General features: G+C 42.8%; 1 protein-coding gene across 6 annotated transcripts in view; it reads right to left on the bottom strand.

The window, feature by feature from the left end:
* The window catches only part of dnajc17 (DnaJ (Hsp40) homolog, subfamily C, member 17), a 209390-nt gene that overhangs the window by 150578 nt on the left and 35177 nt on the right, over window positions 1–23635 (bottom strand). For 5 of the 6 annotated variants that reach the window (XM_078563034.1, XM_078563035.1, XM_078563036.1 and 2 more), the window contains exons 2-4: window positions 7317–7386; window positions 3055–3113; window positions 458–545 (exon numbers count right to left, since the gene is read on the bottom strand). In XM_078563034.1, the coding sequence (XP_078419160.1) occupies window positions 458–545; window positions 3055–3113; window positions 7317–7386 (217 nt within the window). Of the gene's footprint in view, window positions 1–457; window positions 546–3054; window positions 3114–7316; window positions 7387–7997; window positions 8093–23635 lie in introns of all 6 variants that reach the window. The other variant, XM_078563033.1, reaches the window with a different exon arrangement.

Below are 23635 nucleotides of genomic sequence, written 5' to 3'. Positions count from 1 at the left end.
CTTTGCAAACTTTTTTTTCTGCTTGTAGTACTAAAAACAACATATTTCATACTTTGGTACATCTAATCATTTTATTCACTGATCACACAACACTGATTTTTCTTTTGGGAAGTGTTGAATGCTTATAATTGTAATGGTGAGGTTTGTTAGTGTGGGCTTCAAGGGACCAATTCCCTACTTTTTGCATCTAATGTCAGAAATGGGTAGTCACTAAGACAGATAGCACAAATGAATGTTCCTTCTGCTCTGCTCTGTCAAAGGCTCCGAGGTCAACCACAGAAAAGCTTTGAGGTATGTTAAGATCCTTTCAGAGCACCATACTAAGCAATTTGGTGTTACTTCCTGGTCAGGTGAGATACGGTTCTCCCTGGACTATCTAAATGCTGTGAAAGATCAAACCCCTAGTGCTTCATTTACCACCTCAGTCGCTTGTAATGGTGTTCATTATCTCACATACCAAGCTTTACTTTCTTCCTCTTGCTGTCAAGTTTCTGGTTTCTCTCCGCTGCCTGCTTTTTGGCTTTTCTGATTTTATCATAGGCTGCCTTGAAAAGGGAGAAAATTGAGAAAGTTAACATGTCCATCACAGATACTTGTACAAGATGTAAGCTAAGTTTGACCATGATAATTGTCATTCACAGCATGCCTGAAGTATTCACTTTTGCTGGCACCCTAGGATACAATTCTATGCCTCTGACATCTTGGATCTAACTTATCATGGTTCCCAAGAGCCGGTGGAGGGCCTCCATTTCATTTGCGCTCCAATCAGCCAATATAGGGTGGAAGGTGCACTGCATTAGAAAAGCAAAGGGGGGAAAGTAGTGCTCATAGTCTTACATCTCGGTGCTGCTCTTACACAGTGCAAAGGACATAGTAGAATTTCATCATGCATATCTTTGTGATGCAAGTTGAGAAACCAACACCAATATTTTTGCATTATATATAGAGTTGCATTTAGGGCTGGTTATGGCATGTTTGAAAACATGCAGTACTCAGGATAGAGATTGAAAGGTAGATAGATCAGCAGCAGCAAAAAACAAAGACAGTGATCGCAGGCTGCTCTGTGGGAAAGTTGGTGCTGCGGTGGGGGAAGAAGGGGGGTGCGGGATGCTAGATCTGTTGATTAATGGCTATATTAAGGTGGCTGGGGGACTGGTGATTAAGTGGCAATCCCCTGTTACTGTTATAGCGTTGGACGCTGTAGAATGGACAGTATGCCAGCAATTGCTTACAGCTGGAAAAGGCAGTCCTTTAGGTTCAGAACATATGTGCAACATACCCCATATTGACGTTCAGATTATATCACATGCCTGTGCTGAACTCCAGGAATAAAATGGTTTAGTTTTGAATTTCAGGAACCAGTTTCAGAATGGAGAGTGAGATTGATCATATAATGTAAAAACAATGGAACAATAGAGTAAGTTTCAGAGTTAGTGAGACTAGTGAAACACTGCTCAGTTGGATTAAAACATAAAAAATGCTTTTCCTTTTTGTCTGTTTTTAATTGAATGTGATGGGTCTTGTAGGGTACAGCTCCACAGATACCAACTACAACCCAGCACCTAAACTTACCATTTTTCATATGTGAACATGGAGATAGTATTCATTGGCAGACTTAAAAAATTGTGCAAAGCAGTATAGCCAAGCATCATTTTGTCCTTATTCACATGTGGTTTTCAGAAGAGATCACAAGACCATGATCAGGGTTGAGAAGCCTAGCTGAATATTTCCTTCTGTAGCCCAAAAATAAAGGATCAACCGTAGTCCTCCTCCTATCTCTATCTTCTGCCCTGCATAAACCCAGCTAATTTAGTTCAAAGCTAGGAACAAACTTAGGATCTTCTGGTTTGTACAGGTGAGCACTGCACCAGACAGTGCATTTATTCGCTAAACAATCAGGGGAATAAATTATAATTGAAAATACTACTTTGGAGCAAAAGATTCTGTAAACTTGTTTCAATTCTACATCTGAATCTTATATGACAAGAATCCCTTTTCTTTAAATCAGGAGCTGGCATACAGTCTCACAATAAATGACAACTGGACGTTCTGTGTGAAGATGCATTTTCTATTCTGGCAAGAAACATCAATAGAAACAAATTGAGAGCAGCCGTTAAGGGGATGTTAGTGTAGGCTTTATATCGATGCCAATTTGCAACAATTTATCTTCTGAAACATTTTCAAGTGTGTTACCTCTCTACGAGGAAAGAACTGACAAACACTTGTAAATATTATCCTTGGAACCAACGTCTGGTGTAAATTATAGTCCATTTTATTAATGAATTGTGGTACATGCAGTGGTGAGAGCTGCAAAGTAATGATTGAAAAACACAGCATGAAGAAGAATTAAGTACAAACTCACCATCTACAGTATGCAAAGTTGAAACCATCCACCTCAATGCATATTTAACAAAAATATGAAAAAAAAGGTCCAAATTGGAAATGTCACTCCAAAGTCATTGGATGGTCAATGTGCCAAATGGAAATATGTCACATTGGTTCAGTGGACAGCACTCTACTGAGAACTGGGGTGAAGCAAGATAGAGGACAGTTCACTCTGCATTCAAGCAATATTGACCTGACCTGGGTGAGAGATACTGAAGTTTTGCTCTATCTAAGCGAGCCTGACCTAATTTAGCAATGTCTGATGGGACAGCACAGAGAATTTAATTTTGCATCTACACAGTGCTGTGTCTTGTCTGGGACTGCTTCATGGAACAACATAGATGGAGCTCTGCACTATGTCTACCCATGTTGTAAGTGGTTTAGGAACACTTTGAGGTGCCTAAGCCAGGAAAGCTCTTCTGCACTATCAAATCTTACCTTGAACCAAAAAGGTGGATCACTTGCCCACAATAACCTATCACAATTGCTCGAAAGGTACCTAAATATAGGCGGGGAAAGGTGGCAGTCACTGATAGGTTGCTCCTTTCAGAAAGAATAAGGGACTGATCACAAATTGAATAACTGTGGAAGCAGTGTCCTTACTGCTGAAAGTTGACAGGCCACAAATGTATTCAAATGGTGTCAGGAATGTAAACATAAGAATCCTACCTTTGCTGCTGCATCTGTAAGAACTTCCAGAGCTTGGGATAACTGATGGAACAATTCCACTACAAATACAAAAAATGAAACAAGAGCAAATATGAGGAGCAAGTCTTAATGGTTATACACAAGGCAATGGTAATGGGCTGGATTGGATTTCTTCTGATTTTTGTGAACAGGACATACCTAGGCAATTTTACACATTGTCAGTATACTGGAACAATTTGGCTAGGAGCACAGCTAGTTCTGGAGCACAGGTCTTCAGCACTACTTCCAGGATGTTGTCAGGGCCCATAGCCTTTGTATTATTCAGTGCCTTCAGCTGTTTCTTGATCTCACATGGAGTCAATCGAATTGGCTGGAGACTGGCGTTGGTGATGCTGGCGACCTCAGGAGGAGGCCCAGTTAGATCACTTGGCACTTCTGGCTGAAGATGGTTGCAAATGCTTCAGCCTTGTTTTTTGCACTGGTGTGCTGGGGTCCCCCATTATTGGGGATGTGGATATATGTGGAGTCTCCTCCTCCACATAGTTGTTAAATTGTCTACCACCATTCACAACTGGATGTGGCATCACTTAGTTCTTCTATTGCATGCTGCTTCCACTGTTTGGCATGCATGTAGTCCAATGTTGTGGCTTCACCAGGTATACCTGGTGCTGCTCCTGGTATGCTCTCCCACTCCCCTCATTTAACCAGGTTTGATCCCCTAGCTGATAGTAATGGTACAGTGAGGGATATTCCAGGTCAAGAGATTACTGATTCTGGTAGAATTAAATTCTGCTGCTGATGGCCCACAGCGCCCCATGAATGCCCAGGTTTGAGCTACTAAATCTATTCTGAATCTATCTAATTTAATCCAGTGGTAGTTCACACAAAACGATGGACAGTATCCTCAGTGTGAAGATGGGACCTTGTCTCTACAAGAACTGTGTGGTGGTCATTCCTACCAATACCGTCATGGACAGATGATTCTGCAACAGGTAGATTAGTGAGGGCAAAGTCAACTATGTTTTTCCCCCTTTTTGATTCCCTCACCAGCTACCACAGGACTGGTGTGGCAGATATGTTCTTTAGGACTCAGCCAGCTGTGGTGCTACTGAGCCACTCTTGGTGATGGGCAATGAAGTTCCCAACCAGAGTACATTCTGTGCCCTTGCTTCCCTTGGTGCGCCTTCCAAGTGATGTTCAACGTGGAGGAGTACTGATTCATCGGCTGAAGTGGGGTGGTAGATAGTCATCAGCAGGAGGTTTCCTTGTCCATATTTGACCTGATGCAGTGAGACTTCATAGGATCCAAAATCCCAGGGCAACTCCCTCCCAAATGTATACTACTGTGCCACCACTTCTGGTGGGTCTTACCCGACAGTGAGACAGGACATACCCAGGGATGGTGATGGAGGTATTTGGGGCATTGGCTGCAAGGTATGATTTGATGAGTATGACTAGTCAATGGAACAACTCTCCAATTTTCAGCACAAGCCATCAGATGTTAGTAAAGAGCATTTTGCATGGTTGACTGGGCAGGATGTGCTGTTATCATTTCAAATGTTTAGGTCAATGCCAGCAGGTCCGTCCAGTTTTATTCCTTTCTGATTTTTCTGTAGTAATTTGGTGCAACTGAACAGCTTGCTCGGCCTTTTCAGAGGGCAGTTAAGAGTCAACCACATTGTCAGGGTTTGGAGTCACATGTAGGCCAGAACAGATAGCACGTTAGATTTCCTTCCCTGAAGGATGAAAATAGTGGAGGATGTGCAAGAGATCAAAGTAGGTGGTGGGGGTGAGGGGAGGTCACAGAGATATTTGGTCCTACTTTGGGCATTTTTGCAATTTTGGCATTCTTCCAACTCTGTCCTCCACAGACAGGTATAGTGTCTCAAAATCAGCAATCTTGGGATCGAGGCCGTGCTGGATTTCAGGTCAGACAATTCAGGCCATGGGGGGTTCGGGTCAGGTTGGGTTGGGTGGGTCAAGGGTCGTTCAGAGCGCAGGAATAGAACAGTGCGCAAGCAGCGAAGGGGATAACTAGTCAGGCACCACACTGTGCCAATGTACTGCCTAGCCGAATTGTCCAGGTAAGTTATTCTTTTATTTTGGTCAATTAAAATTGATGCATGGCACATTCATTCAGTTTTTGGACAGTCAGATTTGAGACACTGTACTGTTTAATCAATCAGATAAAAGTTTGAGGGACAGTTCTGTGCACTTCCTGATATCAAAGATAATCGAAACTAAACTTCAGAATTTTTAACCTAGCCTCATATCTTTGTAATACAATGAACAGAGTGCTAACCTCCCTGGCATAGCAAAACACCAATGAGTGCTATGGATTATTTTTAAACACCCAAGCCCACAGTTACCCTATGAGCTTCTATTCCATTCCAAATTCTATATTTAATTATTTTTGAAGCAGTTCGAGACAGCATGGTAGCATGGTATGTTTCACATTCCCGCTACTCTGTAGTGGTAGTTGGAGGGAAGATTTCAATTTCGCTTGAGGCTTGCTGATTTTGAATCTTGTTCCTCATTCTGTCTTCATAGTTCAAATCGAATAATTTCCCTGCGTCTACATCATGTGTGCTCTCTGCATGTTAACTACCTGGTTCAATCATCTTTCCTCCAAATAAAACAAAAAATTAACGCTGGGCATCTCTCCTCCCAACTCTCGAATTCCATTACCAACTTTGTTGCTCTTGCCTGAATCCTCAACAATGCATCTATGCTCTTTCAAAGGCAAGATGCTCAAAGTTGCACATATATTTCAGCTACGGTCTCATTCAGTGGTTCCTGCAAAGTTGGAATAATTTTTATTTATTATTGACATATTATTCATCACAAATCTTAGTAACACTGAAAAGATCAAGAAGATTAAACCTTTAACTTTCCACTCAATAAGTATCATTCTGAGGTGAGACCTTCTCTTTGAATATTTATTCACCTTGCCTCAGTGAGTATTCTTGTCTTAAACATAAAGTGTGGGTTCATCTTCCACTTCAGAGTCTTGAGCACATGATCTTGGCTTATAGAGTAGTACTGAAGGAGTTAAGCATTGTTGAAGGTGCCATCTTTCAAATGAGATATTAAATGGTAGCTGTGTCTGTTATAGTCGATTTTGAAGAAGAGTAGGCAGTTCTCCCGACCAATGTTTCTTTCTTCAATCAACGCCAAAAGAAACAGATATAGGTCCTTCAACTTATTTGCTGTTTGTGGAGCCTAGCAATGTGAAAATAGGCTGCAACATTTCCCTATGTTAAAGCACTCAAAAATATTCATTACTTGAGATGATTTGTGATGTCCTGAGGATGAGAAAGGCATTACATAAATGCAAGTTCTTCCTTTACTTAAACTAAATTTGCCATAGCTTACAGTAGCCAGAACTAGACATTTAACATGAGAAAAATCAATAGTGTGAAAAAGGTCATTTTCTCCATTAAACCTTAAAGCAGCTCCCATAATCTTTGGAGCAAAATATCACAATCAAAGGGTAATTTTGAGTGCTTATTGCATTCAGATCACACATTAGGCTGCCAGTTTCACTTCATAAGAAATGCTGGTCATCTCTGAAATTGCCTTTTGGTTCTGAACACGTGTTACAAAAGGGCTCAAAACACAGCATCGCAAAACAGTCTTGTATGACATTTACTGGTTCTGAGTCAGCTTCCACTCTTCCAATTAGGCATTTCCAGTTTATAATGAGTTTGTTGAAGTAACCCGTTGCATTATCTGCACATTCTCTAAAATAAGGTCCTATTCCTTTGTCTACCTTAGGACGTTCAATTTTCCCATTCTATTTCTGTGTCCAGAATAGCATCGTGATCTGGATTGCATGTTCAAGTCTCTTTTTAAACTCCATTATCAACCTTATTGTCATCCCAAACTCAAAAGGTTTCACTTCAGCCTCTCCTAGAGATATAATTTCAGATTCATTCACTGCGAAATGATCCTCAATATATGAAGCAACCAACTATCCCTGCCCCCACCTCTCCTACTATCTCTGCATTTCTCAAGCGTCCTATACCACTGCAAATCAAATCAAATCTCACCTTCTAGAGTGTGCCATGTCAAGGAAACCCTTATGATATTATTTCCTTTAATATTACCCATGTACTCAGTGTCTACTGTAATTTACAATCCACGATGCTCTGGAAGTTATCAGGACTGATTCCTGGTGGTCTACCAACCAAGCTGCCTTATTCAGTACGGCTTTAGATATCAAGTCAAATGAGTAATAAATGTGGAGTCATCAGTGGAGAGAGACCCCTCCATCAACCCACCTGCTTTGGGATTGTCTGGGTTCTTGTCTGGATGACATTTCAAAGCCTTCTGTCTGTACGCTTTCTTAATCTATAAATTCAAAGACACACACAAAAAGATTATGTCATGGTAAGGAGCAAAACTTCTGCCAGTTCAATTAAGTTCCAAAACTGAACCGAGGAAAACTTCATCTTATTTATACTCCTCCCCACATTTGAAATATTTTCCTTGACAATGTTAGAAATGCAGGTCCTTTAAGAGTAAACCAGGACAAGCTTCAGAGTGAATTAAGAGCAGGTGATACTCATTGAAGCCTGTACTTAAAAGAGCTGAGTTTTTTTTTAACCAGCAAGGGAGTTTTTGCTTCTGGGGACAGAGAAAGGATTCAGAAGGGAAGAGGGGAAACTGGTATTTGTATGGAACTATAGTTTAACAATAAAACAGTTGTGATTCACGGAATGTCTTCTGCTGCCCGATTCGGTAAATGGATATCCACCTATTAAACATTCTTTTTTCTCTTGAAATGAGTAAACTATACTGTGATATGGCTGCATGAACACTGGAATACTGAATAGTTAAGTATGAGCCCAGACAATGAGTGGCTGCAGCATCACAGCTCAGCGTGTGCCTGTGTGCATTATGACTCTGGAGGCACTAGGCAGACATCTCAGCAGGGATCCAGGAGGGATGGTACAACTTGCCTCAGTTTGGGAAACGTCCCTGATCATTGTCCAGTGATCCCCTGCTGGATGGAACATTCATAACGTGGACAGGATCGGCTGCAATTGCAAGCAGCCTGGTGACAATCACAAACACATGAATGGTCACTTGAGCAAAGTACATGCACTCAACATGATTTGAGTCTGTTAGGGGGAAAGAGTAAAATTTTTACAAAATTTAGCGTTGTGTGGTACTTTATAGTTTAAAAAAACCTTCTTGCTGCTCTACAGCAGGCAAGTTGAACAAGATGACAATGCTGAGTTGTGGATAAGAGGTCAGTAATGCGGGTTCAGAAGATACAGAGCATCCTGTGAGTTGTATAATTGTCATTTCAAGGTTTCACATTGGGTTACAGAAAAAGCCTTCAAATTTGATTCCATGGGATTATACTGCGGCTACTAAGTGGTTGTATTAGTAGCCATAGAGTGGGTCACTGAAAGTGAACAACCTAGAGATCTAACCTAAACTGCAAAGTTTACATCTTAACTAAAACAAAAACAAAAATAGCTGGAAAAATTCAGCAAGTCTGACAGCATCCATGGAGAGGAATACAGTTAACGTTTCGAGTCCGTATGACTCTTCATCAGAACTAAGAAATATAGAAATGAGGTTAAATATAAGCTGGTTGAGGGAGGGTGGGACAGGTAGAGCTGGATAGAGGGCCAGTGATAGGTGGAGGCAAAGAAGAGATTGCCAAAGATGTCATGGACAAAGAGGTGTTGATGGTGGTGATATTAGCTAAGGAATGTGCTAAAATGACATTAAGGGTAGAAAGCAGGACGCGCAAGTGACAGATAGCCCTAGTGGGGTTGGGGTGGGAGAAGGGATTTATTTTATTCTTATTTTAAATTATTTTTTTAAAATATATTTTTCTTTTCCCACCTATTTCCATTATTTTTAAATGTATTTCCATGCATTGTTTTATCTTTACCTTTTAGCTTATTTCGATCCCTTCCCCCCACCCCACCCCCACTTGGGCCATCTGTCACTTGCTCGTCCTGCTTTCTACCCTTAATGTCATCATTAGCACATTCCTTAGCTAATATCACCACCATCAACACCTCTTTGTCCTTTTGTCTATGACATCTTTGGCAATCTCTTCTTTGCCTCCACCTACCACTGGCCCTCTATCCAGCTCTACCTGTCCCACCCCCCTCAACCAGTTTATATTCCACCTCATTTCTATATTTCTTAGTTCTGATGAAGAGTCATACGGACTCGAAACGTTAACTGTATTCCTCTCCGCGGATGCTGTCAGACCTGCTGAGTTTTTCCAGCTATTTTTGTTTTTGTTTCAGATTTCCAGCATCCGCAGTATTTTGCTTACATCTTAACTGCTTGACTTGACTACCAATAAGCATATTACATTTGATAACATTTCGAGCAGCTCTCGTTGAGAAGTTTAAGCTTCTGGCAATAAGGTGGTTAATAATGATCATTCCTATACTATGAATAAGCACAGATTTACCTAATTAAAATTTGCACTTAAAAAAAATGAAACAACGAAGTCTGGTTGCAATTGTGGTTTTGAATAAGGAAATCACAGCAATCCAACAGCGTTCCATGCGCTATTCGTTTATTATCCTTGCTTGTTTTGAACCGCAGAGAAACTGTTCATTGTACTGTGGGACAAATGGCACAGGTTGGTCACTGCATACGTCACTTGAGAATAGAGGGAGTGTGCCTGTTTTATAGTATGGTTGAAATGGAACAGGCAAGCTGGAGAGCTTTCAATGCTGAGTTTGCCCGCATCATCTGCCATCAGCCAACCACAGCTTGAAAAAACAGAATCGAAATACAAGCACAAGAGTTTCCATCAGGATACATTTTGAACATTCTCGTGCCAAACCTCAACGCAGGAAATTCACAATGTTGTATAACAGTCAGACGTGCAGGATCAGAGGTAGGGGGCAGGGGGAACCTGCACACTAAGGTCACTGTGAGGAATTAAGACCTCACCCTGTCTTTTTTTATATAAAATATATAGAGATAGAGTCATTGTTTTCTCTAAAAATTTCAAACTGGATGAAGACCTAAAATGGCTGAATCTATGTCTGTCTGTGACCCAGAACAAAAGAAGCTACCTGGCAATATTGGAGAAACTCACACCTCGTTATCCCTGAAGAGCCACTAATGACCCCCTTGTGGGCTGCACAGACCAAATGCAAAGAGTGCTATACAAAGGTCATCTGCATTTCATAGCCCAGACTGGCCAACAGGAGTCTGCTCGTCTGCTAAGGCAAAGGGCCTGTAACCTTCCTTTCAATTCTTAATGGTTGAGACATTCAACAATCTCAGGGGCCCAGATGAGGGGTACGCACCCCTTGTCAAAGACAATGTGGAGAGGTCGGAGTCATATGACATAGACCTTTGGCTGATGGAACCAGTGGTATTGCCTTGCTAAGCTGCAAAGTTTCAGTCTGCCTTTTGACCATTTGTCTAGCAGTCTCACAGACGAGGAGCTCTGGCCCAAGTTGGACACTGGGCCCCATCTACTGCTTCTGCTGGAAATTCTGTACCATTGCCTACAAGACTGATTCATCTCTGCATGCTTATCTCATCGTGTGAAGTCAACACCATTGGAAAAGTGGGTTATACAGCATTGATTTTCAGTCTGCCTCATTGGAAGGAATACCTCATTGCACTTTGATTCTGGACTCTGGAACCCACATGAACAATATTTCTTTTGTCTCTGCACTGTAAATCTTTCTTTTCTCTATCCCTCTTTTACTGTATGAATACAATGGAGGCAACGTTGCAACCCTTCTCCACATTTTGAGTGTGTACAAATAAACTGACACTCTGATTCATCATATCTGGAGTTTGCTGTGGGGTTATTTACCGAAATTAGATCACACCAAACCTGCTGGGTTGGGAAATATGCCACCACTTATAAAGGGGAAAGCAAATCAAAACACCTTTCTACTTATAGATGGATGGAGAGAGGAGAAATTAGTGCTATTTAAATTAACCCCCCACCCCAATCCGTAACAGAAATTGGAAGCTCAAATCCGGGATCAGCCATTTAAATTTGACCAGAGTCCAAGTTAAGACACATGCCAAATCTGATTAAAAAAAAACAATTGGAAACCAGAAGAGAAAAAAAATCAGTGGCTGGAACGAATTTTAAAACACAAGTAACTTACCACAGCAAATTCCTTTTCCCTAACACTTAGAAAATGGCAACTTTTGATGCCCGGATGAGGGTCAAACAAGGAAATTTGAACCTTGAAATATTAGCAGCCCTTAGCGCAGAGCAACTGAAAGCTGTAGCTAGGGAGGTATAGTTAAAATTGCCCAGTAAAGAGAAGTGAGCCGATCCAGTTGTTGGTAGAACATTAGTATCTCATGTTACCAATAGAGCAGTTAGATGTAGAGTTCAACCATGACTCCAAATTTCCCCCCCTAGCCCCAGCCAAGTTTGAGCTGGATAAGCTCAGGCTGCAGCTAGAATTTCAGGAGAAGGAACAAGAAAGAGGAAGAGCAAGGGAACAAGAAAGAGAGAGAGAGAGAGACAAATAACCAGACAGCTGGAAGCTGTGAGGGAAAATCTCTCTCATCCCAGTAGCACCCACTATCTCCCTAACCCAGAACCACTCTCCAAGGCCCTCAAATATGTTAGACTCATTCCCAAATTTGCAGAGTGTGACGTGGAATCATTTTTTTGCCACTTTTGAGAAAGTAGCAGGACAGCTAAAATGTCCATTTTTAATTCAAGGGCAGCTACCAGGGAAATTCCAAGAGGTGTACTACATGCTGATTCCTAATGTATCCATGAATTATGAGGAGACCAAGGCTGCCATCCTGAGTGCCTATGAATTAGTCCTGGAGGCATATCGCCAGCAATTCTGGAACACTTGTAAGAAGCCCACACAAACCTACATCGAGTTCAGACGGCTGAAGCAAATTGTGTTCAACCGATGGGTAAGATCCCTAAGAATCCCATGCACCTATGAGGGGTTGTGAGAGTTGGTCTTGTTGGGGGAATTTAAAAACTGCTTACCCTCCAGTTTGAGGGCGTAGTTGGAGCAACAGAGAATCCTCACAGCCCCAGATGCAGCAGTCACAGCAGACAGCTCTGATCTCACCCCGAGGCCTGGAAACTCAGGCAGACTCTTTCCATTGCATTCCTTTGAGCATTGGAAAGATAAGCAGGGTGATCGAGATAGGAATGTCCCCCCATCTAGAAAAGAAAACACAAAGGAGGCTGCAGCCCAAAAGGAGGGTCCCCAGAGACCAGTGTGTTCCCATTGGAATAAAATAGGCCATTCCAGGTCTGAGTGCTGGAGATTGTAAGGGAAGCCTGTAGGTCTAAAAGGGCTCCATATGAGTAGTCCCCCGAAGGACACCCCTATGAGTAGCACAGGCAGAGACTCTCGCTATCAAAACTTACCTTTGGAGGGCATGGCACTGTGTCCCCAAGCTGGACAAACTCCCAGAGAGCTTCCGGAGTTTTGTTCTTTCTGGGACAGTGTCCCCATACCCGTCCAAGGTTGTGAGCAATTCCATTGTACTGTTCTGGGACACAGGGGCTACTCAGTCCTTAACGTTGGAAGGAAACATAAACCTACCCCCCACCCCGAGTCCTCCCTGAAGGCCAAAGCACTACTTAATGGAGTGGGAGAAGGATCTGTGTTTGCGCCCCTCTATAGGGTTCACCTAGAGTGTGACCTTGTTTCAGGCCCCGTCACGGTAGGAATTGTCCCTGAACCACCAGTAGCAGGAATCAAGTTCGCTAGCAGAAAAGGTGTTAGCCAGGGAAAAAGAGGCCAACATCAGCCAGCAGAAATCTACAGGAGAGCAGGAAGCTGGAGAAGGTCTTGCGGCCCAAAAGAGTGAAATAGCACCAATAAATATTGAGCGAGGACTGCTCAGATGTAGCAAGGCCAAAGCCTGGCCAGTTAAGTTAAACAGCCTCACAGAAGATCCTGGAATTAAACAGGGAACTAGAGAAGTCCTAGAGCAAGGAAAGAATAGTGAGGAAAATGCCCCACGTAGTTGAAGAGTCTGAAGGAAGACAAACTAGTAAACCAGGAAAGACAAAGGTTCAGGGGTTGACGGAAGGATAGCTGGCAGAAACCTTCTTTCTAATATTAAATAGGGAACAAGGGAGTTCCCAAGCTGATGAGCAGATAGGGAGTGGGATACCTCCCCCAGTCAAAAAGCCACAAGGGGGTGTAGCTGGAACTGCACCTCCACTTGAGGCAATGGCGTTCCAGGGTACACGGAACAAGTTAGGAGAGCGCCCACTCCCAAGCTAAAAGCCTCGGCTAGGAAGCCATTGATTGGTCTGGCTGGCAGCTTTATGGCGAATTTAAATGGGGGCCAGGAAAGTTTCCAAATTGGTCCAGAGTGAGAGTTGAAAAGCCACCAGGAGTTACAGTGAGAGTTGACCATCCACCACAGGGCAGTAGTGTTCCAAAAGACACAGAGCTTACTGCCCAACTGACCAGCACAGAATGGATCCAATACCCACCGATTGCGAGGCAGCCTGACATTTAAAATTATACGTAACAAACCACCAGGCCACAGCACTGCAGCCCTGCCTGGTATGTATGGGGGAGAGGCCCCTTCCAGAAGGCAACCTTCCCATCATCTGGGCCCAGAAAGGCTTGCCCAAGTTCAGGAGCAGACTGCCCGCCTGTTGCAGTGCCAACTTAAAGCACCTAGCAACAGAAACTGAAACAGCACAGCTGTGCCAGCGCCTGAGCCAGACACTAAACCAGAATCCCCGACAAGAGGCCAAAGTCCCATTAAAACACCCCAATCTCCTGACAATCAGCCTAACCACAGTCCCTGGCACCGTCCCCGGGTTTGAACAGCTGAACCCACAGGTTACTGAGCTGGATGGAGAGGAGCTAAGGTGGACAAGAGCCACTCAGCCCTGTGATTAAAAGACCCGGCACTCAGAGCGAGATGCCCAGCATTCCTCTGTGGATAGCACACAGCAATTTGACCATCACTCACCCAGAGTTCTAACCCCCTCTAAAACCCCCAGGCCCTTTAGAGGACACTTATCAAGAGTGGAACAGGCAGAGTTCTGAAACCAATGGCTTTGCTTATGCCTGATCCCCAAGAGGAAATTCAGAACACTAGCCCTGAATAGACTTCCCCATAACGGCAGATTTGAATCTTCCCAGGTCATTTAAACATTCCACATCCCAGGACAATGTCCTTGCTGATGCACTAACCCAAATTCAAACCTTGAAGAAAGCAAAATACAGCAGGGAACTGCCAATGACCCTACTAGCTGTATGTCTGGCATGCCAGTGTGAATGAGAGAATTGATGCATAGTTCTTTATTTCAAATCTTCCTTCATAAGACTACATATATAGATATAAAAAATGAAATAGAATTAATTTTTTCCCTGATGCCACAAGGACTCAGGGACTAAGACCTCACCCTGTGTAATTTTTTATAAAATACATGGAAATACACTCATGGCTATGTCTAAAAATTTCAAACTGGACGAAGACTTAAAACGGCTCAACCTATGCCTGTCTGTGACACAGAACAAAAGAAGCTACCTGGCAATATTGAAGAAACTGGCACCTCATTATCCCTGAAGAGCCGCTAATGACCCCTCTGTGGGCTGCACAGACCAAATTGAAAGACAGCTAGCTATGCAAAGGCCATCTGCATTTCATAACCCAGACTGGTTCTGCTAAGACAAAGGGCCCGCAACCTTCCTTTCAATTCTTAATAGTTGAGACATTCAACAATCTCGGGGACCCAGATGAGGGATGCACATCCCTTGTCAAAGACAGTGTGGAGAGGTCAGTCATTTGACATGGACCCCTGGCTGGCGGAACCAGTAATATTGCCTTGCTGAATTGCAAAATCTCAGTCTGCCTTTTGACTATTTGACGAGCAGTCTCACAGACAAGGAGCTCTGGCCCAGGTTGGACACCTGGCCCCATCTACACTATTTCCGCTGGAAATTCTGTACCATCGCCTACAAGACTGATTCACCCCTGCATGCTTATCGCATCATATGAAGTCAACACCACCGGAAAAGTGAATTATACAGCATCGGTTTTAAGACCAACAACTTCCACGAAGGAGTACCTCATTGGGTTTTGATTCTGGCCTCTGGACCCACGTGAATCAATATTTCTTCTCTCTGTGGTCTCTGCGCTGTAAATCTTTCTTTTCTCTAACCCTCTTTTACTGTATGAATACAAAGGAGGAAACATTGCGGCCCTCCTCCGTGTTTTGAGTGTATGCAAATAAACTGACACTTTAGTTCATGCTACTTCGAGTTTGCTGTGGGGTTATTCATAGAAATTGGATCACACCAAAACTGAGGGGCTCAGTAATACACCACCACTTATAAAGGGGAAGCAAATCAAAAACACATTTCTGTTTATGGACATGTGGCAAGAGAAGAAATTAGTACTGCTTAAATTAACCCAGCCTCCTGCAAATAATATCACAAAGAGAATGTTGGGACTGCACTTAGGTTGCTCTTAGTTGACTCAAAAACAAGATTGCTGGAAACCTGTCACTACATGTACCTACTTGCCCCCTTAGCTAATGAATGATATACTATTTGAAGACTTAGAGTGTTATAATCCCTACAGAGACCAATAACTTTAAATAAGATTTGAATTCCCAATGACCAACTTAAAAGGATTTGCATACCAAGTTTTAAGACTTACTGTAAAAAACAAAGTAAAAGCAACTCTAACTATAGGTTACCTAGTAGGCAACTAATACTCTAAACTACAGAAATGACAACCGCTATTAATGTTTTAACATGACCAATAAACCCTATATATGAATCTGTAGAATTCTTTACTGCAGAGGGCTGTAGAGGCTGGGTTGTTAAGTATATTCAAGGCCGAGATAGACAGATTTTTAATCAGTAAGGGAATCAAGGGTTATGCGGAAAAGGCAGGAAAGTGGAATTGAGGATTATCAGATCAGCCATGATCTCATTGAATGGCAGAGCAGACTCAATGGGCCAAATGGCCTACTTCTGCTCCTACGTCTTATGGTCTTATCTCTCCACAGGATTACAGTCTTCATAGGGAATAGTCCAGTCACTCCCAGCTTCCAATAAGTTCCATACCCTAGTTTCACCAAGTCCTAATGTCCAGCAACCAAAGGTGCGCTCATGTAGTCCTCTGAGAAATCCCAAGTCGATTTTCAACAGTAAGGTCCACTCCAGTGATTTCTTCTACTGGTCTTCCCAGGCAAATTTTCTAGAGTTTTTAGATTTCCCTGGGGTGCGTCTCTATGACCACAGACCGTCCCTCATCCTACGTTCTGTCTGGTGCCTTGCAGATGGCCAGCAGCCTTCTCCCCTTTGCTGACCACACCAGCTGCAGCCTTTGTCTGTCTGTGAGACCTTGCTCTCATTTTTCTATTCAAAAACATGGAGACCAAAAGGCTGTCCACAATTTGCCCAGCTACTCCTGCCTTTGTTTTCAGGTGTGAACATTCTGCACCTTGCTCCCAGTAAGTCTCAGCCTGGAACAAAAACAAAAATACCTTGAAAAACTCAGCAGGTCTGACAGCATCTGCGGAGAGGGATACAGTTGACGTTTCGAGTCCGTATGAACCTTCATCAGAACTAAGACATATAGAAGTGAGATGAAATATAAGCTGGTAGAGTGGGGTGGGTGGGACAGGTAGAGCTCGACAGGGTGCCAGTGATAGGTGGAGGCCAAGAAGAGACTGCTAAAGATGTCATAAACAAAAGGACAAAGGGGTGTTGATGGTGGTGATATTATCTAAAGGATGTGCTAATGGGGGCATTAGGGGTTGAAAGCAGGATGAGCAAGTGACAGATAGCCCTAGTGGGGGTGGGGTGGGGGGAAGGGATCGAAATGGGCTAAAAGGTGGAGATGAAACAATAGAGCGAAATAAATTTTAAAATAGGATGGAAAAGAAAAATATATTTGTTAAAAAATGTTAAATTATTGGAAAAAGGGGATCGGAAAGGGGGTGGGGATGGAGGAGAGAGTTCATGATCTGAAATTGTTGAACTCAATATTAAGTCCAGAAGACTAAAGTGCCTAGTTGGAAGATGAGGTGCTGTTCCTCCAGTTTGCGTTGAGCTTCACTGGAACAGTCTCAGCCTGGGCCCATCTGTCCCCATGGTCACCAAGCCACCCAACCTTGTAATTGAGCAAAATTCGAAGCAAATCACGTGATCCTCTTCATTCTTCCATTTTACTGTGAATTAAAGAGACTGTCCCAAAACATAATCATTTATAAAACCTCACATTCATAACAAAGAGTTGGAGAGGAAAATGAGTGGAGGCAGTGGCGTAGTAGTTTTGTCGCTGGATTAGTAATCGAGAGACCCAGGGTAATACTCTGGTGACCCGGGTTCAAATCCCACCAAGGCAGATCATGGAATTTGAATTCAATCAATAATTAAAAGTATAATGATAGCCCCGAAACCATTGTCAATTGCCATAAAACCTATCTGCTTCACTAATGCCCTTTAAGGAAGGAAATCTGTCGTCCTTACTTGGTCTGGCCTACACGTAACTTCAGACCCAATGAAATTGCTTAGCAAACCACTCAGTTGTAACAAACCAAAAAATCAATAAGGAATTGTCAGGAAGATATAATAATTTTCATAATGTTATAGGATTTTATTGTAGAGTAATAGTCGGGTCTGTCCTTATGGGTCTGTGTTTGAGTGTGTGTGGGAATTAATTGAATTAAAGGCAGCGGGTCTGGAGGCTTTGAATTATCAGAAGATAAGCTAGGTTTGAAATGTTAAGTAGGTAAACATGGGGGAAGTTTTAGAATGTGAGGTGTAAAGGGAACATTTACATTTTTAAATAAACCAGACTAGCTTGAATCCAAAAGAGGGGGGTGAAATGTTTCACCTAGCCAGGAGAAGTTAAGAAAAAGTGTGTTTATTTTTCCCAAAGAAATACTGATAAAATTGGTACTGTGATGGATTTTTATTAGTAGAGAGGTAAAGTCCAAAGACATAGCGAAACAATTTGAATTTGCATTCAAAGGGGAGAATATGTATAAAGGAGAGAAGGCTATGTGCAAGGGAAGGCATTCTAAGATCTAACAGTGTGAAAAGCCTCCAGCATCTAAGCATCAAGCTACTGTCTACAAGGAACCGAAGCTGAGGAAAACTCACTCTGAATTCAACTTCCAGGGCATTGTGCTAATTTGCCTGGATCTTTTAAAATCTGTGTGTCCTCCTGTTGTCTTAACGGAGGTGTAACTGGGAGTTAGATTAATCAGGGGATCTAGCAGTTATTATAGTAGTAATTTGTAAACCTGTGTGTTTAAAATAATTTTTTTATTTAATAAAGATTTAATTTAGTTTTTTTAAGAAACCTAAAAGACTTGGTGGCCTTCTTCTTACTGAGTTCAAAGCCTGCATCTCGAAATAAATACAAATTGCAAATAGTTTGGGCATTTACCATCCGCCTGCTGTAACAGGAATGAAACCAATGGCATTGACTTTGGCACCGGAAATGACAATGGCAAAATCAGTCCCATCGACTCTGTAAAGACCTCCTTACTAATATCTGGGGATTTATGCCAAAATTGGGAGAGCTGTCTCACATACAAGTCAAGCAACAGCCCAACACAGTCATGCTCATGGAATCATGCCTTACAGACAATGCCCCTGACATCACCATCACCGTCCCTGTCCTGTCCCATCTACAGGACATACCCAGCAGAGGTGGCAGCACTGTGGTATACAGTCAGGGGGGAGTTGCACTGGGAGTTCTCAACATCGACATTGGACCCCATGAAGTCTCATGGCATCAAGCTAAACGTGGGCAAGGAAATCTCCTGACTACCATGTACCGCCTGCCACCTCAGCTGATGAATCAGTGCTCCTTCATGCTGAACACCACTTGGAGGAAGCACTAAGGGTGGCAAGGGTACAGAATGTACTCTGGCTGGAGGACTTCAACGTTCATCACCAAGAGTGGCTCAGTAGCACCACTACAGACCGAGCTGACCAAATCCTAAAGGACATAAGCTGTTAGACTGGGCAGGTGGTGAGGGAACCAACGAGGGGGAAAAACATACATGACCTCATTCTCACCAACCTGCCTGCTGCAGATGCATCTATCCATAACAGTATTGGTAGGAGTGACCATCGCACAGTTCCTGTGGAGGCGAAGTCCCGTCTTCATATTGAGGTTACCCTTCATCATGTTGTGTGGCACTACTACTGTGCTAAATGGGATAGATTTTGAATAGATCTAGCAACTCAAGACTGGGCAACCATGAGGCGCTGTGGACCATTAGCAGCAGCAGAATTTATTCAATCATAATCTATAGCCTCATGGCTCAGCATATCCCCCACTCTATAATTACCACCAAGCCAGGGGATTATTCCTGGTTCAATGAAGAGTGCAGGAGGGCGTGCCAGGAGCAGCACCAGGCATACTCAAAAATGAGGTGTCAACCTGGTGAAGCGACAACACATGACTACTTGCGCGCCAAACTGCAAGTGATAGACAAAGTTAAGCGATCCCACAACCAGCAGATCAGATCTAAGCTTGCAGTCCTGCCATATTCAGTCATGAATGGTGATGGACAATTAAACAACACACTGGAGGAGGCATCTCCACAAATACCCCCATCCTCAATGATGGGCAGAGCCCAGCACATCAGTGCAAAAGAGAAGGCCGAAGCATTTGCAACAATCATCAACCAGAAGTGTGAGTAGATGATCCATCTCTGCCTCCTCCGGAGGTCCCCAGCATCACAGGTGCCAGTCTTCAGCCAATTCGATTCACTCCATATGATACCAAGAAATGGCTGCAAAGGCTATGGGTTCTGATAATATTCCAGTAACAGTACTGAAGATATGTGCTCCAAGGCTTGCCATGCCACTAGCCAAGCTGTTCAGTACAGTTACAACACTGGCATCTGCCCTGTAATGTGGAAATTGCCCAGGTATGTCCTGTACACAAAAAACAGGACACATCCAACCCAGCCAATTACCGCCCCGTTAGTCTACTCTCCATCATCAGTAAAGTGATGGAAGGGGTCATCAACAGTGCTATCAAGCGACACTTGTTTAGCAATAATCTGCTTACTGGCGCTCAGTTTGGGTTCCCCCAGTGCCACTCGGCTCCTGACCGCTTTACAGTCTTGGTTTAAACATGGACAAAAGAGCTCCAGAGGTGAGGTGAGAGTGACAGACCTTGATATCAAGGTTGCATTTGTCCAAGTGTGGCATCAAGGAGACCTGGCAAAATTGGAGTCAATGAGAATCAGGGGGAAAACTCTCCGCTGGTTGGAATTATGCCTAGCACAAAGGAAAACGTTTGTGTTTGTTGGAGATCAATCATCTAAGCTCCAGGACATCACTGCAGGAGTTCTTCAGGGTAGTGCCCTAGGGCCAAACATCTTCACCTGCTTCATCAATGATCTTCCTTCCATCATAAGGTGAGAACTGGGGCGTTCGCTGATGATTGCATAATGTTCAGCGAACATCACCACTTCTGACATTATGATAGAGGGAGTCACTGAGCTGAAAATGTTTGGGCCAAGGCTACTGTGAACCAAAGGTGATCCACTACATAAAAAACTATATTGCTCAGTTGTCATTTTGAAAAAAAAGTGTGACTTTGTCATCTTATGGAAATGGTTCCATGCCATCTTTTCTACAAGTCAAACCCAGAAAAGAATTTTATTTCAGAAGAACCCAAAACTAGCATAAAGTACTTGCTTGTGCAACTTAACTGCAAAAGAATGCCAATTAAATATTAGAATGTACACATCACTTAAGCAGAGTACCAAACCTCTCATCAAGGGCAACTCTCTCCAAAAATGCTGTGGATGCATGTACTGTCTGCTGTAGGTGGAGCACAGAGGTCAGGATCTCTCTTGAGTTAGCTGGTCAAAGCCCTGGTGATAAGGTCTCACCACCTGACCTTAGTGTCATTGAGTTGAAGAAAAAGTATCCACGTAAAGGGGCCATGATCCACCCCATTCTCAAACATCCAGAGCCCCAACACTCCACTCCACAACGCAGTGGGATATCGGGCTGTGCCTGTCAAAATCTAAACAATGAGATACTGATCTGTTGCGTCAAGTCTTTCCTTGTATAATAAAGAGAGGGAGAAAAATATTGGGGGATCCACTCTGTCATTCTGAAGCTTCTCCAAGTAGCTGGTTTCAGATCAGCATTGGGATGATATAAATGAGAAAAATCAGAAATGGACAGGAGAAAACATTGGTTGATTTCAGTTGCATGCAGCCCAGCAGCAGCATTGTTCATTCAAGTTCTCAGAAACATTAAACATTGGCAAACCCTGTCCTGACCCAGTTACATTCGGCTCACCCGAAGTAAGCTCCCCTCTAGCAAGTAATGCCATAGAAATGATTTAGCGCAACCAAAATGTTTGGAATTACAAAGAATTATAATTGTACAGAATTATGTGTGTACCTTTGCAGGCATCAATATCAGACTGGCCAACTCAGTAGCACTCTTACCTCTCTCAGAAAGAAAGAACTTCCATTTATTGGTTGGTCAGCATAAGAGGAGACCCTCCGATGGGGTCTGGCACATTGAAGAAACAGCAGAAGACAGAAAAGCAGAAGAATAAGAAGAAAGAAGCAAGATGACCAAAAACTGCAAGAGAAGAAGTGAAATCTTTCGTCCAGACTAATATGGGAAGCATATAACCCACTTTAGACAGCAAATCACTGCCTGAGTTTGTTGTACCTATAAGCTTGTTCTGACTTTGTCTCAATAACTGAATTTTCTTTAGCATATCCAAACCTGTACCAGTAAGGGGGATGAATCTTACAACTACAGCACCAATCCAAGAAGGACACACAAGGGTGCTTTGCTGGGAAAATGGTTCCAAAAAGAAGTATGAGTATGAGGAGAACTGGTTAAAAATAAAAGGCATCTTTAAATTTCAAGGATAGTTAAAAATAGATTTGTCGGCTAAGAGAAACTTTGCATGTCTAGTCACGAATGGAACGTTAACTTAAAAAAAACACTCAGTAAACAAAACTAACTTTCTTAAAGATAGGTAATGTCTTGCAACATTTGTCAGAATTACCACCCCTCCTCATTCATTCTTCGGCAATGATGATTCTTGCTAGGGTACAGTTCCCCAGGGGCAGTTAGTTTTCCAATGTGTGAACTTCAGCGCTGGATATTGGCAAGTTATTTGAACGTGAAAGCATTGTAAGACCAGCTTGTTCCTACCCTACCCATTCATCCACTTGTTCACTGAACCCCATACTTGGCACTTTCCAGCAGGACTTCCTGCATGTAGAGGAGAGTAGAAATCTCAGTTAACTTTCGCCTCCTTCACGCAATGAGCTGAGGTCAATTATAGAAGCCCGGGGCTGGCCAAGCCAAAATCAGCTAACTCAGCACAGGTTAGGGACTTAACCCAGGACTTTCTGGTCCAACTGGCTCAGTATTAGTTCAGGTGATGCAGTTATTCACTGAAGTATTTAACTACACCTCACCCTGCTACCTCTAGACAGAGACAGAGAGAGAGAGAGACACACACACAAATGTCTTTTTTATCTTCTATCTCTCACTTTGTCCCGAGGGTTAGCTGCACTATCCTTTAAAGCTGAGCAAATGACACCATTCCCAGCCTTCTGCTTATGCTGCCCTTAGTCCTGATGGTTGACTCATGCCAAGAATTTCCTCATGCTGAGGAGTAACATTTCTCTTCAATTCAAAAATTTTCAAATAAACTGCCTGAACTTGGGAACTAACAGTGCAAGAAAAATCATTTTAAAAATGGTGATACTATTCTTCAAAGCATTTTCTCATCGCGCCCTTTTCTTAGATAGCTTCCTGTTTCTGAGCACCCCCTCGGTGTTGGAGGAGCACGGTGCTGCTGGTGCTGGTGTTTGGCAAATTGGCATGCCAAGAATTTAGGTCGTAAATCCTCCTCCATCCACTCTTCAGGTCTCAAGAGATCACTGACTTTTTTTTGTGAGCTTTTCTGCTTTATCCCTATATTCAATCCTTCCCTACAGTCACAATATTAAAGAAGAGGCACATTTCTATAATGAGAAATGTAATAATGAAAGTCATGCAATTGTAATCAGTAATGCTCTGCTGAGTTTGATGGGGTTGTAACAATATTCAGGAGGCTGTAGTGCATACAGTTCCTCCAAATTCAGCAATGAGTATTGGTGAGCTTCTGACATTTATAATGCAACCAGCAAATCTCTGCACCATTGCTCATGGTGATTTAAATAGCCATTTGGTAGTACAGAACTTGAGTATTACTGGAAAAAAAGAGAGACATTTTTTGTCAAAGCTTTTTGCCTTGCAGTCATCAGGACAATTCGAAAGAAAATGTCACTGTCAGGGGAAACAACAAACTTACACTGTATGAGAAGAGAGTGCTGATTGGTTGGCAAATGTACTCTGATTGGTAGAGGCGTCGCCATGGAGAATGCATCAGTTGATGGTGACTGAGTTAACTGCCAAGCATTGTTTGCAACTTAAGCCAGGCAGCTTGACTCAGAGTGGTCAAAACATTGCTGTGGGGAATGAACCAGAGAATGGCTGCCACGTATTTTGTTTAGCTGAAATAGGCACAACATGTGTACATGTTCTCTGTTTGCAAAGAACAGATAATTAGAGAATGTAGAGAATTAGGCTGTGCTTATTAA

The sequence above is a fragment of the Cetorhinus maximus genome, chromosome 18 (assembly GCF_964194155.1).
Source record: "Cetorhinus maximus chromosome 18, sCetMax3.hap1.1, whole genome shotgun sequence".
In the NCBI taxonomy this organism is placed as follows: domain Eukaryota; kingdom Metazoa; phylum Chordata; class Chondrichthyes; order Lamniformes; family Cetorhinidae; genus Cetorhinus; species Cetorhinus maximus.
Note: the sequence above shows the minus strand (reverse complement) of the source record. Positions and strands in the feature narration are given on the sequence as shown.